General features: G+C 37.0%; 1 protein-coding gene across 1 annotated transcript; it reads left to right on the top strand.

The window, feature by feature from the left end:
* Positions 1–8,459: 8,459 nt before the first annotated feature.
* cdc42ep1b (CDC42 effector protein (Rho GTPase binding) 1b) lies at positions 8,460–16,091 on the top strand. Its single transcript, XM_084386732.1, has 2 exons — positions 8,460–9,373; positions 15,321–16,091. Exons 1-2 carry the CDS (start codon positions 8,923–8,925, stop codon positions 15,824–15,826), a joined length of 957 nt encoding a protein of 318 aa, XP_084242858.1. The 5' UTR covers positions 8,460–8,922; the 3' UTR covers positions 15,827–16,091.
* Positions 16,092–19,252: the final 3,161 nt, after the last annotated feature.

Genomic DNA, 19,252 nt, shown 5'->3' on the forward strand with positions numbered 1-19,252 from the left:
ACATGATACTGTAACTGGACATTAACACTGATCGCTTTTATACGACTGACCGATGATTGTCATTCTGTTTCAGAGTCCCCCAATTTCGCGTATTCTTTCTTTTTGTAGTATTAGTGCACTGAAATAAACTGCACTTCAAATACCTGAATGATACTTAACCGAAAATATGAATGCTGGATCTACTCAGCTGTAGCCGCTTTCCTTACACAGCGTTGAATCCGACGTGTCAAAATAACCGTATAGGGACTGATAAGTGTGTGTTTATTTTGGGAATGTACTCAGGTAAAAAAATATAATTTGGAGAAAAAAATAAAATAAAATAGGCTAAGATTGTTGTTAATCTTGTAAAAGCTGATTCAAGGTGTTTCTCATTGATGGTGATAAAAATCCAGTAATTAGACTATAATTAGTAATTAGTGACTGTAGTAACGAGCAAATATAATAATTCTAATTATTGCTGGGCAACAATTAGTCGCGATTATTACATCCAAAATAAAAGTTTTTTTTGTGTAATGTGTTATTTTTTATATATAAATACATATATGCATGTATATATTTAAGATATTTTTTTATTTATATATAAAATATATATATTTATTATATATAATATATAAAAATATAAAATTTTATTAAGAAATATTTGCATGTGTATATATATATATATATATATATATATATATATATATATATATATATATATATATATACAGTAGGCCTATATACATGCAAATATTTCTTAATAAAAATTATTCTTTTCCTTCTATTTCTTACTAAATAAAAATACACAGAACACACACATATATTAACACAAACTTTTATTTTGGATGTAATTAATCGTTGCCCAGCAATAATTTAAATTATTATATTTTAGTCACAATGATTTGGAAAATATGTTTGAACTATTTAAAACTGACATTAAAACTTTAAATAAATATCTAGTAAAGTAAAAACTTGAAAGCAATTTAACTAGGTAACTGTTTAAAATGTACAATGCTTTTCTGTTATTTTTTCTTTTATATACCCCTGTTATGTTTAGTTAGGCCTACATGTGCTCTTGTTTGCAATATGCTTGTTCCTCACTAAAATAAATAAATACATAAATAAACAACCTAGACAGTACAGTAGTAGAAGTAGCCTACATAGATTTGGGAAAAATCTTCTTATATATCTTAAAATTTTGCATTTAGATAACGTTCCCAGATTTAAATTGAGATAACTTAAAAATCCAAGTAGTCCCTTAATGCAACTTAACATTTCAAGTTGACTAAACTTAAAGTTTTCAAACACTTACAACAAGTATTTACAGTATAAGTAGCCAATTTGTATTTACACTTTTATGTACTGTAGAAGCCATACTGATTTTTACATGGATGAAAAAGAGGTTGTGAGAGATAGACATGCAGTCTTGCTACTATCACATGTTATTTTCATAACTTACTGCTTTCAAAATTGATATGTGTTCTGGAAGATTTTCGAAAGCCGTTTCATTAGCTTAACAATTGGCATGTTGTTAAACATCAGTACAACCACTGCATGAGTCATATCACAGCCCCATTTTCATTCCTGACAAGAATTAAATATGGTCTGTTGTGATGATGATGATGTGTTTCAGATGTCCAGCTCAGAGTTTGACGGTGTCTCATCACTGACAGCATGTTCATGTTCTGTCTGTTCATCTGTCTTGTGCTCAATCGTCTCTCTGTCCCACCAGCACAACACTGAACACTCGAGCAGGAGCTGCAGATCAAGAGACGTCCAGCGGTTCAGCGAGGGAGGAATGTGGCGGAGGGGCAGCCGAGCATCCAGTCCCATCCAAACACATAATCAGAGCTTTGTCCCGCAGAAGAATGACTCTTTATGACTCCTTTCAGACAGATTTAACTGCTGTTGTGCCATTAATAGACAGCGCAGAACGGGATCTGACATCATCAGAGCTGATTAGCATTTCAATGGATGAAACAAAGGAGCATGTTTTTCAAGTGCTTCTGCTAAAATGTCATAAAAATCGTTTTTTACACGTTTTCTCTTTATTTTAATCAAATAAATGCAGCTGTGGTTAGCATACTTCTTTATACTTAATTATTACTAATTTGGGCCTATTTAGTACCATATATAAGGATAGGGCCTTAATAGCCTACAACTATGCAACCACTATTCTGAATGCAGCCTCTGATTCATTCACCCCGTTGAGGAGTCATTTCAATATAGTGATTCAAATTACTGATTCATTTGAGTCATCATTGTTCACTCGGCCTCTTTGAAGTATTTTTCGTACTAATTTAATGCTCTATTATGAGCTTGTACAGTTACTTGGCAAACTTCAGGTTGAAATAGTTTCACCGAAACTCTGTCCACATGATGATTTCCACATGTTCAACCATTCAGAAAGGGTTCGTCAGTGTCAGGTGATCAAGTCTGAACACGAGCAGTGAATATCACTGGAATCTGCATCATACAGGATTCAGACATCATCCTCACACCAGACACACAAACCATGAGAAACTACAAACAGGGAACAGTCATGGTACTGTCTTATGTCCCAACTATATTACCGCCCAGAAATATATTAAAAGTTGGATATATAGTAGGCTTACATCCAACTTTTGAAGACCTATTCGCATACATACAGTACAGACACATAAAGCAAATCTCGCTGTGTGATTGCTTATCATCACAAAAACATAAACAAAGTTGAATATATTATATCCAAAATTGTTCACATAGGCCTTTTCTCAGGTATACAATACAAACCTCAACTGCCTGATCATTTTATTTCATCGCAAAATGTAACTGTATGTGAAAATTTGAAATGTATATGTTCAACCTTATCCGCATTCATACACTCACATAAAGTGATAGGCCTGTTGCAAATTTCGGCTGCATGATTGTTATATTGTTGCAAAATGTAAATATATTATGACCCAGACTAAGGAACAGACAATGTGAATTGTGAAATATAACTAAATTTGACCTGACTCCTAGCCAAAAATATATTCTAAAAACATGTTATCGTTCCCATTAATCTTCCCTGAAGATTCAAAAACATTGAGTGAACATTCAATCCGAAATAAGTAGTAACATTCAAAAATGTTACACAAATACCCAACTAAAATGTTTCAGAAAAAAACGACCAGACCAGACTTTGAACGAAGGTTCTATTAAAGTTTTTGTTTACAACTGATTACACACAAAATCCGTACTTGTCACACAATTTCTGAAACCTGACACTCAAACACCAGAACCACACACACCAAATCTGCAAAACCATACACTAATTCTCGACCTTCGACTCAGTTTTCAATTTCATAAAACCCTTTTTGCAAACCACAACACACAATTCTCTATGTAACACACCACAATCTAACAGGAAGTATCTTGATTTCCTTTTTCAAACACAACTGCCACAGTAATTCATCAGAGCCTCACACACACTCTTCACATGAACAAACACTCATCGCTTTACTGAACACCAAACAATCATGACTTAAGATTAGGCCTATAAACAGGCCAAAGGTCAAGTTATAGGTTTGACGGACTGTAATACTGTACAACCACAAATGCTTACAGTAAAAAACATGCTTTCATGTTTACCGTGAATTTTTCAACATCTCTCTGCCAAATACTTTCAATCTCGCACAGAAATGTACATAGGAGCTCATGAAAGAAGAGCTTTAGGTTTTGAATAACCGTGTGTATATGATATAAAGTTACTGGAAGAACGTTTGTTCATAACTTTGAGAAAACCTTGACAGAACGTTAGCCAAAGTTCTGAGAACGTTTCCTGTTGGCTGGGTTCATGAAAAGCTGATATCTGTGCAGGAATGTGTGCAGCTTTACAGTGAACACACTGTACAGTAAGTGTTTGCTGTGTGTGGACTCTCTTCTGTGAACTGCTGGGAAAACGAAACCAGGGAGACGGCGTTCGGGAAGCTGTGGAATCCTGCTCTTAAACACAGCTCATTTGCATTGAAATCTGCTCAGACTGTGAACATCCTTCAGCAGTGATTGATTCCTCGCGCTTCTGTCCCAAGCTGCTTTCCCGAGCGCTCCGGTTGTCCCGACACCAAACGATTCCTGAAAGTGTTTCCTGAAGACACTGAAGAACATGTACAAGTGTCTGCTTTGATTGGACACATTATTAATTAATCATAAACCTAATATCAACCACTTTAACTTGAAACCCACATCAGCCATAGAGATGTTGGAATATCAACTAAATGTCATACTATCATGATATTATTATTCATGTAACTCGTTTAGCAGACACTTATCCAAAGTGACCTCATCCAAATGAGGAGTATGAGAGTAGCCAGCTGTTTGTTTCCCATGAGAAAGATAGAGACAGTAAAAAAAAAAAAAAAACCCAAACCACATCATCAATCTCTGTCTGTCAGTGTGACGTCATGTTCACAGATGAGTGAGTGAGTGGAACCTGAAACCTGTGCAGACGAATGAAACACCTCAAATACACACTTACTGTGTAATAATAATACATATTGAAAGCATTAATCAGATGGGGGAAATGGAAATTGATGTGATTTATCAGCAGTCAGTTCAAAACTGTATTTATTTGGCAGATTTCATCCATAGTGACTTCAGAATTTATATTTTATCAGTCTTGCCTGGGAACGTGGGATCATGAAAACCATCAGCCCACACCAGAAGACACCAGCAAAACCATTTCTAAGCATAACCGGGACCGTGATGATCCTCATGTGACGTCTGGAGAGTCTGAGGCTTCATGAACCCCCGCAGACGCTAGTAAAGGTTGCATGGATGCTGTGAGAAGGTTGTAAAGCGTTGTGGGAAGGCAGTGTGGGCAGCGAGAGCGCTTGGCTTGAGGTTCAGGGTGTGTCTGACTGTGGTCACCGACACGAGAAGAGAAACAGGAGAGAGAGAGAGAGAGTCACGGCCAGCAGAGCCATGCAAACAGTTACTTATGGAACATGAAAAGTTACATAGTTTCTGATATTCTGATTTGTTTCATATTGTCTGCCTTTTCAATATGAATTTATTTCATATCTAGAATAATTTTGTTTAATTTTAAGGCATATTTAGATGTTTGTTTCACATTCATTTTCATGTTGCATGAAAAATATTTCATGTCCTCATTTATTTGTGCATTATTTGTATTTATTTTTGCAGCATTCTATGACGTTTAATGGTTTCATTATATATATATATATATATGATGTATAATATATTAATATATGTTAATATTAAATACATCATATTATACTTTAAATATTAAATACATTACTTCCTCTCAATCATAAATTAATATATGTTACATTAATGTGTGTGAGAGTGAGAGGAAGTAATGCAGACGAGAAGGTGAAAGTGTAATTTTGTCCTCGCTGTGGGAGCGTCTGTCCGGCGTCCAAGTCCAAAAAACATTTTCTCTTCATATGAATACATTTCTTCAGCCAGAGACTGTTTTTCTTGGAGATGAATGGAATGAGAATGAGAATCAGAGGGAAAAGAGGAAAAAGAAGCAGCAGAATAATATATATTCTTATTCTGCTTCTTGTTTTTCCTCTTTTCTGGGAGGAAACATGTTGTAGAGCGAGTGAGAAGGTATCTAACCCTTGTTATTGACATAAATAGCCTAAATAAATATAAGCTGTGGGTTGCGTTTTTTTGTTTTGTTTTGTTTTTTAAGAAAAATGACTGTTAATGTCACGTAGCCTTTATATATTTCCTGTATAACATTTGGTAAATAAAAATAACAAACCTTAAATCTGTTTGTCAAAAGTGAACATATGCTGCTGCAGGCGCGTATCCGTCCCACTGCGCATGCGCGTCCTCCTCGGCTCGTGGCCAGTCGCGGGTGCTCGCTGAGCGATCTCTGGAGATTATTCATCAACGCTCTGAAACTTTGGCATTATTCTGTGTTTTTGGTAAGTTGTTTAATGTTTATTACGTCAAAAGGAAAATTAGCTGCACGCGTGAATGACGTTTTAAAGGTTTTAAAGGTGAATATGTTTGGTTATTTTATTCGCTCATGACGTTTTATTATTGTAACAAACGAACTGTTATTATTTGTCATGATACCGACACTGAAGGACAGCAATGATTCATGGTTCAGTCATATTGTGTTTGTGAACTGTTTTTTCCTACAACAGACAGACAACAGTTGGCGAATAAATCATAAATTTCATCACAAAATAATTGTTCACCTTACAGTAATGAGAATGAGATTATTTAGCATTACAGTAATGGCGCAAATTAACTTTATTGTTATTAAAATAATGTCAGTATACACATAAAGCAACTAGTTATAATAATGGACTTCATTTTCATTATGCCAAATATAATTTTATATTTCTTTCTATTGATTTTGGGGTGAAAACAGTTGAATTGAATTGTCAGATCTGTCAAACATCATTATGAGCATGCAGTGAGGATTTGTTACATTCAGATCAAGACAAAAATAGTAGAAAACAGCTATTATGTTCACTTCATCACACGAAACTTGAGATCATCACAAAAGGCTTAATGCATAAAGATTAATGCATGGCCTGTGAAAAATGCATGTTTGAAAGAAACAGACAAACACACACACAGATTGTTTCCATTAGTTCCCACTCACTTCTCCAGTCTGTCTGATGGGCTTAACGTGTGTGTGGGTGTGTGTGTTTGTTTGTGTAGAGAGAGACTCACACAGGTGTAATTAAACACAACAACAGTCTGGATGGATGGAGACACACGTGCGAGTGTGTGTGTGTGTGTGTGTGTGTGTGTGTGTGTGAGTGAAAGCATGTAAACAAGCATCTCTGTGAGGACAAAATCGAGCCAGATGCTGCTGTTTCTCTACACTAACTTGTAAATTAAAAGGGCGACAGGAAATAACTTGCTGACAACAAAGTTTGGGGCTCATTAGAGTCACTTTATCCTTTAACTCTAGTGTCACAGGAGTGCTTTTCCATTTAAAGATGACTTTTATTTGAAGTGTTTGTCATTTTCAGTGAGCTTAATATAAAATACTAATCAATCCTCACTTCATCTAGTGATTTTATTTGACAATGAGCCGTAAAAATGGAAAATAATGAAGATAAAAACCAAATATTCATGAAGACAATCAAGTTCTGCTTTAAGTAATTATACAGCCTATTATTTGAGAATCATTGTGACCCATATTTTCATGATTACTATTACTATGTTTATTTTAATTTTTTTGACTTAGTATTGTTTTATGAAAGTGCTGCATAAACGACGATCATCATTGCTGTCCAGAATAAAGATGCTTGTTTAACAGAAGACACAACAATATCACTCTAGTCGTTGACTCTCTCTTTCTCTTTCTCAGGACTCGTGTCACGGTGTGAAAAGAAAATACTGACTGACGGGCGGCTAAATGGATTGAGACGGTCCGGCGAGAGAAAGAATAAGAGAAGTGACAGAGAGAGAGAGAGAGTGAGGACCAATAATCCCGCTAATCCAGGCCAATCCCAGCCGCTCAAACTCCTCTGGAGCCACAGACAAAACACAGCGGATCACACGCACGCCTGATGCGCTTTAGACCGGGTGTTTTGGGGGATTCGAGGACGCCGAAAGACCTGCAGTGGGATTCATAAACACTAAAACATCGGATCAGGGCGACAGTGGAAGACAGGTGTGCCGGGACTGAAGGAAAAGCACGGTGCTGGAAGTCACAAATCTTTGGAAAAACAGTGATCAGTGCATGTGTGGATGTTCAGAAAGAGATATAAGAGGTGATGAAGGAGAGAAACGGATGTTTGGAAGAAGTTGTGAAATCTGAAGGCGTCACTAAAGGCTGTTTGGTGGTTTTTTGAAGACATTTTTGAAGACATTTTGTGCAAGAAAGGTCTTTTTTTCCACTATCAGAGAGAGTGCAGGGTTTTGTGCTCACTGGAAGGTGTTTAAACTCTTCGTAAATCCTATTAGGCTTCTTTACCAGGTTATTTTTAAACTCCGGGTCGGGATGGGCAGCGGCTCACGGACTGATGGCGCTCATACAGTTCAGGATGAACGCGTGTCTCTATATGTATGAACACTTATAAACACTAATGAATTGGGAGTTCGTATTTATTAGTAAATTATGTCATCACTATCAGGATGGCACTCGTATCGGAGCAGCTGAGAGTTTGTCAAAACTGACATTTTTGCAGAATATTATAATCAAACAGAGTTGTTGTGTTTTTGTTGCACATCTAGACGTTTGAATCTGAAAAAACACTTCAATTAACCTAAACTGCTGTTTTATTTAATTAATGCATGTATGTTTACATTTAATCTTATAGCATTTGGACATTTATTTTAGCTTTTTTTTTTTTTTTACTTTTTTTACAATTTTATTCTTCTTCTGGACCTCATTAATAATTATTTCACATTAATTTGGTGTTTATTCATCTGGATTCATTCAGGTATTTGATTAATTCCTTCAACTATCACTAGAGATTCTTTTGTATTTTTCTAAAAAAAAAAAAAAAAAAAGAGTACTTTTATATTAATTTTAATTTAGCATTGTTTCAGTTGCATTTATCTGGAAATTATATCTTCATAGAACTAGAATTAGGTATTTTTTGTAGTATTTTTCGGATATTTTTTTTTTAAGGATTAGTCAACATTAATTTACCATTTATTGAGCTTCGTTTATCTGGGTATTTTATTGCTTCATAAAACGATCTCTCTCTCCGGATCTGTTTTGGGGATTATTTGACATTAGTTTAGCCTCTATTATGCTTCATTTATCTGTAAATGTTTGATTGGCCATTTTTTTAGACACCTTCCATCTTTCCACCACTTTTTGGGGAATTCATTTACTACTTATGCTGCACTTACAGTACGTCCAACGTCTTTTAATATTTGAGGAGCACATCATCATCAACAGCTTGCTATATTTTTTGACAGACATTTTGGATCTTCTTTAAGGATCATATAAATCCCATATTTCTCGTCATGAGTCTGGGAAAGCTGCCGGCGATCAAAGGCCTGGTGTCCACGTCTCACGCCAAACGCCGGTTTAAGAGCGACCTGTCGGTGGACATGATAAGCCCGCCGCTCGGCGACTTCCGCCACACGATGCACGTGGGCCGCGGCGGAGACGTCTTTGGTGACACTTCGTTCCTGAGCAACTTCGGCGGAACGGCTAACAGCGATAGTTACCCGGATTCGCCCTCTGGCTCCAGAACGACGCGGTTTTTGTCACGAACTCTACAGCACGTACGGAAACCCCCCATGCCCCGGCTGAGAGGAGGGTCACGTGACTTTTCGTCCCCCCCGCCGTCCATCTCGCCCATCATTAAAAACGCCATCTCGCTGCCTCAGCTGAACATGACCAACGATGGCCTGATGAGGGCGCTGTTGCCCACCTCCACCAGCTCCCCGGACGAGCCGCTCTGCTCATACGGTACGAACACCAAACATGTCAAACACCACCGTAGTTTTGTCTAGTGATGCGTCCGAATCATAGACTCAAAAAAAATATGGATGTAGTGTCCGTGACGTCACCCGTAGTGTTTCTGAAGAGCATTTTTGAAGCCTATAGTGGGCGGAGCCGGCCGTCGCCATCTTGGCATCCCTGATAACCGAAAATGGGCAAAGAGGCAGGATTAGCTGAGGTGACGTGATGCTAACAGACAGCAGACAAACGGCTATCCACCTGTCACTCAAGTGGCCACGCCCTTAATTATGCAGAACTTTAAGGCTTAATATAATTTAAACGAATGAGCTATAAAAATATTCACCCCCCCCCCCCTCTCACAGTTGTCATGAAGGGCAAAATTAGCTATATAGACCAAAACCACTTTTTGCACCAGGCTGTAAACACATTTGTTTCTGCATTAAAGTTGGTCATTTTAACATGGGGGTCTATGGGATTGACTCTCTTCTGCAGCCTGTCTCTAGCGGCCAGTCGATGAATTGCAGTTTAAGTCACACTTCCGTGTTTGGTTTCAAGAGAGAGGCAGGCAGGTTGCCGCTTGGTCCGAATATGCCTTCTTCCCTACTAGGCTATATAGTATACAAAAAACAATATTTGAAATGAGTGTCCGAATTCGTAGTATTCATAAAACAGCAGACGTAAAGTACCAGTACTAAAGTCTTACTGTTGTTTCAACCCAAATGTGGGTAAAATATGAACAAACCCAACCATTGGGTTACATTTTTAACCCAATGGTTGGATTTCTACATATTTGACCCAAATTTGGGTTGGAAAAACCCAGCATTTTTTAGTGTACTTTCACCAAGATTCTGAAAATTCGCATCTGATGGTCACTATCCCATAAGGCCACTGGGTAAGAATGGCAGTGACTGCGTCCGAATACTGACTTGTTGCCTCGCTGTCTTATCAGGCAATGACTTTGCAGGCAGCGCCTGCCTACAAAGGTTTCTCATGAAATTGTGAAAGGCTGGGTAACGGCTTATCAATGATCTACAGCAAAGTAAAGAGAGGTTTAGTGATAACTAAGCAAATATTTAAATAGCCTTCTACAATACTAATTTCTACATAGAAATGACATCAAAAGTGGAAAAACATACATTTACACACAAACTGACCACCAACTGACCGCAACTTTTAGCTATTCAACTACTCGTTTAGCTCAATTGTCAGGGAATGGAACACACAGGATTGTGGGATATCAAAGGCAACAAAGGATATGCTGTCTTCAAAAATCAATCAGATGACGGTATCTCTGTGTGTGACACGATCATTGGATTCAGACGTGACTTGTCCTACAATATTATGGCAGATGTTCATCCAGTTCACATTCATACTATATAGGACATACTTTTTTTTTGTTCCTTGTCAATAGCTACTCAGGCAGCATGTGATTTCGGGCACAGCTATAGACCATTTGGGTGTTTGCAGACATCAACAACGTGTTTTGTAGGCAGAGCCAACATGGTGGCAAAAAAAATGACTGTGGAAGTCTATGGAAGCCAATAAAAGAAAACTGCGTCACAGTTTTAGTGGAAATGAACAAAAACTGCATTTATAACTGCATTAAATCCTGCACAGCAAAATCCCCAGTGTTAAATTAACACTCTCAGTGTTTATGTGAGTCCACACTCAGAGTGTTATAAGTAACACTGAAGCAGTGTTAAAGTTAATGAGATAATTAAGTGATTCATTGAGTGATGATTGAGCATTACTGAAGACACCTGATGTTAATGTTAACAAGCAGAATCACTGAAGGAGAAAATCGTAATTGGTATGTTACCATTATGGTGATCAGTGTTTGCTTTAGTTGGGCTCTTAACCCATACATTTTTAACTTTAGATTTAGTTTGAACTCATATAGAGCCTGATCTCTGAGTTAGATTTACTCTACTGATTAGAGCAGTGCTGGCCTTGTACAGTATAATAATTTTAGCATTTTCAATGTATTCCAAAGGATTTCTTAAGTTAGCAGTGTTAATTTAACACTGGGGATTTTGCTGTGTATACAATCTTGGAAGTAAGGTCAATCTTCTGCACTGCATGTCTACAGTTAAGCTATTTTTAACATGACATGGTATCTTAAAAGATGGCAGTTGAAAACATGAGATGCTGAGAAAACAGCAGTACGATCTGTAATTACCAAAGACAGGGACAGAGTGAATGACCTTTACCGGGAATGACTGTAGTTTGAGTACACACCCTGCACACACACACACACACCTGCGTGATGAAGCAGAAACTCACACAATTAAGGGGGGGACTGAAGAAAAGTGCAGTGCTGTTTTCAGTGGAGTGTGTTTCATGTCTCAGGAATTCTGGAATTTCCCTCATTCTGGGAAATCCAAAATCCTCAAAGACTGACATAAAGTCAACTAAATATAACACACACACACACAGCACAAAGATCTCATGCTGCCACCCTCTGGACATATTACATATTGCGACAATATTACAAGAGTTGTTACTTAAATTTATTGTGATGTAATTAAACGAGTGTCATTGATCATGTGACTCATTGTACAGCTGGTCAAATTTTCATTAGGTTTTGTTAATTTAGCTCCAGTGCTGCTGTCATTAAAATAGACACTAAACAAATATGCAGACATTATTTTTACATTTATGTATTTGGCAGGCACTTTTATCCAAAGTGACTTTAACTGCATTCAAGATGTAGATTTAAAGTTGCAGTCCGTAAGTTTTTTTTTTGGTTAGAAATTATCCAAAATTAATGTTTGAGCAAGTACATAACCAGCCAGTGTTCAACACTATCTGCTTGCCGTAGCTCGATTCAAAACGGTAAGCTTGTAATAATGTTTTTAATTCCAGTGGTACTGGTGGATTTCTGTGGGAAATTCGAGCATGTATTTGCATCATTACGTCACATCTGAACACATACAGTAAAGAAGGAGTGTCGGCTAGTAGGCTATGAATGTGAAGATGTTGGAGGTGGAGATTTATAGCATTTTCTCGCAGCACTTGATATAATTAAACTTATCAATTTGATGGCGGATCCAGAAAGGTTCAAACGACAATCACCAGTGACAACTGGAGATTCACACGTTGTAAAATTCAAAAGACTTTGACTTCGGAGTGGCCCCAGAAAAAAAGAGACTGCAAACCGGACCCATGCGAATGTAACCCCTCTCACCCGGGTCCTTCACACCCCGCTCCGTGCGGGTCTCGAACCCGGGTCTCCGGCATGAGAGTCAGGTGCTCTAACAAGGAGGCTAAAGACTGCAGCCTCTAGCATCTGTCGCTAGAGCGTCTATTGAGATCAGAGGAGTGAGGTTTACTCGCACAGCAACTACTAGCTGGCCTCCGTTACACGAAAACAAGGATACATAACGGAAGGTCGTTTGAAAGGTGGCATGAACTCCGAATGACAGTATCCACACCGGCGCGGTGACCGACAGTCGCACATTCTCCTAAAAACATTGGATTAATCTGCGCTGTGCCGTGCCGAGGAACAACCCACATATACATGAATATCAGTCACGTGACCTCTTACGTCATCCGCTCTTTTTCCAGTTGACTGCCGCCGTCTTGAGTACCTACCAAGTACTGTCTATGGTACTGACAAGCATTAACTAGCTAGCTTGTTACTATTTACAGCTTCGTACGGATACAGTTTGTTATGTGGAGATCGTGACAAAAAGGTGGAAAAACATAATACAAAGCCTAGAAAAAATAATAATGCATGGCCTCTTAGAACTTCCTTAATATGAGCTGAATGCTGTTCACAACCCATTTGAAGAAAAAAATATAGTACAGGGCTTGATTTTCTTGATTTCCACAAGAAATCAATCCAAGAAATTCAATCCAAAATTGATTGGATGGACAAAGTCTCTACACTCTAAAATGTTTTACTATGATTTACTAAAAAAAATTTGGTGTAACATTTTTACACTCAAAAAAATTGAGTAAATTTTAAAGCTGTGAAATCAATGAAATATACTGTATGCATTGAGTAAATGCAAGTAAAAAAATTAAGTAAATCTGAGTAACTGCATCTGGTACATTAACAAATCAAATTGAGTAGAAATAATTTAACATTTAAAAACCAATATTTATGAGTAATATTAACTGTCTTTATTTACTAGTAATATTAACTTTTTTTATTTCCTCTAAACCTTTGTAAAACAGTATTCCATACAACCACCAGTATACATGACATTGGCCTTTATTGTCGATGAGTACAGCAATACAGCACATTTTACACTGTTTTAACATATATACAATATTGGCTACATTTAAACTCATTTAATAAACATTCAAATGAAACATTTAAACATTCAGGTAGCCTAATTCAAGTGTAATCAACCAATCTGTTATCCAATATCCACCGGATCAGCACTGGTTCTCGTACCGGAGACGGACTCGTCTGTGGGGGAACCTCTAACTTCAGACCACCATCCTGCGTTTCACTCACAGCCGAAAGATACTGTGAGCGACTGACTCCATAACCTTCCAATAAACAAACAGTGACAGTTCTGGGGACATTTTATCATACAAATTAATTATTCATTATCATTAGGAATAAAGTTGTGTGTTTATGCAAGGCGTTTCAATCACGCGAAAAGACAGGCGCGAGTCTCGTTTAGGTGTCACATTATGCCTCTGTATGTTGTTTTACATTAAATAAAACAATTTAAAGCACCGTAATGATTTTATAGATAAAATAAAACATTCACAAACCTGAATTTCACAGAGGAAATGCACCAATTCTGCGACGCTTTGAAGAGAAGATCTGTTCTGGACTGGAGAGAGTTCAAACAGCGTGCGCTCACTCAACCGTTGAGTCGTCGTCATGTCAGAGGGCGGGGGAGGGGTGCATTGTTTTAATTGAGTAAAATTACTCAATTTCTTAAGAGTGTGTTAAATATATTAATATCGATTTGAATTAAGTAATATTTTTGTTTCTTGAAACAGATCAGTTTAATTCTGCATTCTCAAATATTTTGATAGAAATTTCACAAATATATTAAGTATATTATAAATAAATAATTGGTTAGTCAAATACTAAATTCTTTTAGTGAATAAATCTTAAATATAACTGTAAATTTTAGATCAAATTAACTGTTGGATTTTTAGTCAATTATTTTGGTATGTTTAACTCAAACAATCAAGCAAATGATATTCAGAGATTTTATTAAGTTATGATTTCACTTTTCTAACTAGTTAGTGTGTAATGTTGCTGGTTGAGCATAAACAACATCTGCAAAATTACAACGCTCAAAGTTCAAAGCAAAGGGAGATATTTTATTTTAAAGACAAACAACTGGTAGGGACTACACAACATTCCTTCAGGGTTAGTGACATCAATAACCCAAAAATAGACATAATTTACATAAATCCCTCCCCCGGAAACGCGATTTATAGATTATCATGACAGAATATGCTAATCAATGACTAGAAGACAACTACACATAAGCTACTTGTATTCATCAACTAACCATTTAGAAATGTTGTTTACATGTTGTCACTTCTTCTTGAGTCTCTCCATTCTTCTGACTCCGGTTTGAACATAAAAGGCTAAACTTTTTTAAATGTTCAGTGCATGTCTGTGTGAAGTAATTGAAGCTGCTAAGAACAAGCTCTTGAAGCTCCGCCCCCTGTGCCGGGAGCAGCAGCTCATTTTCATTTAAAGAGACAGACACAAAAACGGTGTTTTACTGAACCCTCAAACAGTGACTATTTTAACATGCTATGCAAACATATCTGTGGGGTATTTTGAGCTAAAACTTTATTTACTGGGGACATCAAAGACTTACTTTACATCTTTTAAAAAAGGGCATTATACTTTAAGAAAGTAAATAGAATACTTGATTATCTTAGTGTATCTCTGCATCTTGTCACACTTAACTAATGTGAAAGATGTGCTGAAACATGTTGTATCTCCTCTCCTCTCCTGCAGGTCTTCGTTCTGGTTTCGTCACACTGCCTCGTTTATCACGACTGGACCAAAGCTTTGCAGAAACGTCTGAACTTCTCAGTGAAGACAGTCGACGGAGTTCCCTACCGGAGAACAGTGACGTCTCGATGACACGATCTGATTCGCTCTCGTCCTTCACGGTGGACCTCGGCCCCTCCCTCATGAGCGAGGTTCTGGAGTTGATTGACAGCTCTTGCTGCCTCATTACGGGTTGTCAGGAGGAAGAGGAGGAGCCGAGCTCTGTGTTTGAGATGGATCATAATGGGCTGAAGAGTCAAGCTTTAGTCAGGCTTCCGATCACAGCAAACGACGGGATTGAGCCCATGAAGTTCCAGCAGGCTGCTAGCATGCTAACACGTCACTTTGGAGGAGGAAGACCTGAAGAGGAGCGAGCTTCATCTCGCGAGCTTCATCAGAGAGCTTCATCTTTTAGACACACAAGGACGCCGTACAGCTTCACTGAGGCGGATGAAGAAATCAAAGTATGAACATCAGATAATGCACAGTTAAGATTTAAAAAAAAAAACAGTTTGATTTCCAAGACAATTTAGTTTTTTTAATAGGATCTCTATTTTTAAGTCCACACAAGTTTTAAAATTGAGAAATAAGAATCCATTCTACCATTTTAAAGGACCTGAAAGAGACCTGCTATACAGTATTTCTGTAAAGACGAGCATCATTCAGATGAACCAACATTCAGCTGTAAATGTCTTTATTTGTCATGCAATTAAACTTGGAATCAAGTGTATTTGATTAATCTCTCCTTACATATTTTCACAAGTACATTCATCACTTCAAACAGGTGAGTGAACATTATTTTGTAGGGAAGAAACTTTTCTAAAGGGCATCTTACATTTAAATGACCATATTTCATTTCAGTAGTTAGTCTAAGGATAATGATAAAGATATAATTAGTATAGAAGTGGCATTTGTGAATGAATCTTATAAGTGTGTGTGAACGACTCAGTTGAGTCAACTCAATGACTCGCTAATAACATAAAAGACATTCATTTATCCCCACCTACCATTGAAAGCCTACAGAAACAAGCCATTTACAGTCATTGTCGCCATTGCAGTATTTCCACAACATAGTACTAAGATAAATAGTACAGAAAATGAATGGGGTAAAAAAAAAACAAGAAATCAATGGGAAAAATGAATGTTATATTCTGATGTATTGAGTTAATTCTGGCATTACATTAATTCATGCATGTAGATGATTCAGTATATACTTGTAAAACAGTGTTTTTCTGTAAAAAGTTTAATGGAAATTACTGTAAGTGTTTTTTTGCACTTAAATTTTATGTTTTTTTTGTTTGCCAGCAGAGCTGACAGTCATTTACCTTTTTAACGAATGTTTTTTTACAGTTTAGATAAGGCTCAGGTGTGGTTCAGTTTTGGAGTTTCTGGTTCACTTAAGGCTGAGAATTGATACCTACACTAAAACCTATTCAGGCCCAATGCACGGCCAGTTATGGGTTAGTAATTGGTTGAGACTCTGGCCAGTTATAGCACATGTGTTATGGCCCTTGTCTTCAGATCTAGGGCACTCCAGGGCCATCATTCTTTGCCACATATGGGCCGAGGGAAAATCCCAGCTAACAGACTTTTGTTATAAGTTGGTTCTAGGAACGTAAAAAAAAATCTAGTTTTCTTGACGTTAGAGGAACGTGTTTCAAAAAGGTATAATTTTCCTCAAACATTCTTTCAACTTAATTTCGATTTAAAATTCAACATTCTAGGAATGTTGATTTGTAACATTCCATGAACATAATAGTCCAGTTTCCTTAATGTTATTAGAATGTTATTTAAAGTTTAGTGTGATGGTCTTGAAACATTATTTCAATCATTCAAACACCTGCTGTAAACAAGCACTAAAATAAAGAGAAATAAAAACACAGACTACAACTTTATTCAGAAACAGCCTTAAGATAAAAGACATTAACTCTCTCAAGATCTGATTAAACAACTCCACAAACAGCATTACCAGCTTCACTTATTACTAACCAGATTGACTTTATTTCTGTCACACGTCTACAGAAGTTCTTAATGAGAAAGAACAGAGGTTTAGATGTTGATGTCTTGTTGAAAATGTTTAGTTTGAGGTCACCATCATGGAGATCAGTGTTTGCTTTAGTTGAGCTCTTGGCCATTGACTTTTATTAAATTGGTGCTTTATCAGCAATTGCAGGTGACAATGGAGAACATTTCTACATTGATAAAGCAGATAAACATGTATAATAAAAATGATGTCTGTACTATTTGGCATGTTTCATTGTGTTATCACAAAATTTGTGTAGTTGTGTAGCTTGATACAGCAGATTGTTTGCACTAGGTTGCAAACTTAAAAGAGTTGATTTGTTATATACGAATATCAACAGAGTAAAACAACCAAACTAGGGACTAGACCACGAGTCCGACAGAAAGCCACACACAACGGCGCCAGCATTGTCAAAGAATCTGATATATCTTGATGAACTCATTGTGTTTGGTGCTACATTGGAGGAGCATGAGGAAAGACTCCTCAATGTATTAGATCATCTTGAGGAGGTAGTGTTACATCTCTGACTTAATTCAATAAAACACAGACACACACTTTTCGGTTTCTACTCTGTGAACTCTCACTTCTTAACTGAAGATTTTCCCACTGCCCCACTTTACTAGCGCCCTCTAGTGACTGATACTTGAAACAACCCTAGTAATACACGACATCCCCCCTTTTCTTGGATATAAAATCACATCACTTACCACAACATCATAAATGAATATTGACATTGTTTACTTTTCTTCTTTTTTTCATAATTCTCTAAACATTTTCATTTTTCACTGAAGACATATTAACAAAAAGCTAACTCTGTTCCATAATATTTTTTCAAAATATGCAAACATACAGGCCTCTGCCGCTACAGCTACTTAAAAGGGTGGTTGATTATGATTTCACTTTTTTAACTTTAGTTAGTGTGTAATGTTGATGTTTGATCATAAACAGCATCTGCAAAGTTACGACGCTCAAAGTTCAAAGCAAAGGAAGATATTTGCTTTTAAAGAAATAGTTTTTTAAAGACTACAAGAAACTACAAAACATTCCTCCAGGGTTAGTGACATCACCAACCATAAAAGTCCATGAGAAGACGAAGACTTGTTGTAGTAGAGCACATTTGTGAGTCTGCTCAAGCTGTCGCATCCGTCTTTTCACGTGCAATACAGTACGTAACACCATTGCAATAGCATGTCACTCTGTAGGCATCTTACAACAGTTCCCAGCGATTTTATAGATTAACATGACATAAATTCATCAACTAATCATTCAGAAACGTCCTGTTGTATTCTACATGTTGTCCCTTCTTCTTGAGTCTCTCCATCGTTGTCCGACTCCAGTTTAAATAAAAGGCAGAACAGTTTCTGACATTTTAGTGCTTGTCTGTGTGAGTTAATCGGAGCTACTAACTCTTGTATATGAGGGTAAAAGAGTAGGTAAACTCGAGAGCACATAGATGTGAATTTGAGAACTTGTACTTGTACGTGAACATACACTCACAGCTCCAATGTGAAAACCTGTAAAATAAAAATCTGAAGTTGAATGTTGAAATTTGCACTCGCCGACAATAGTCACAAACCTGTATTCTGAATTTGAAGCTGCAGACAAGTAGTCACAAATGTGTAAAATGCCATTCACAGAAATTCATGCCTCAGACAATCTTTGGTGGTTGCCACCGGGTATTAATTATTCCTAAGAATTTCACAATAAGATTAGATTAGATTAGATTAGATTCAACTTTATTGTCATTACACAAGTACAGGTACAAGGCAACGAAATGCAGTTTAGGTCTAACCAGAAGTGCAATAGCAGCAAGTGCAGGATATACAGTGGTTCCATAAGTGCAGAACATGGATATGTACTGAATAAATATAGA

The sequence above is a fragment of the Rutilus rutilus genome, assembly GCF_951802725.1.
Source record: "Rutilus rutilus genome assembly, chromosome: 1".
Taxonomy (NCBI): Eukaryota; Metazoa; Chordata; class Actinopteri; order Cypriniformes; family Leuciscidae; genus Rutilus; species Rutilus rutilus.

Excerpts from the sequence above, each read along its gene's own strand:
- cdc42ep1b (XM_084386732.1), top strand. The coding sequence starts at position 8,923 with ATGAGTCTGGGAAAGCTGCCGGCGATCAAAGGCCTGGTGTCCACGTCT. Across the intron at positions 9,374-15,320 it reads CGAGCCGCTCTGCTCATACG|GTCTTCGTTCTGGTTTCGTC; the intron begins GTACGAACACCA and ends CCTCTCCTGCAG.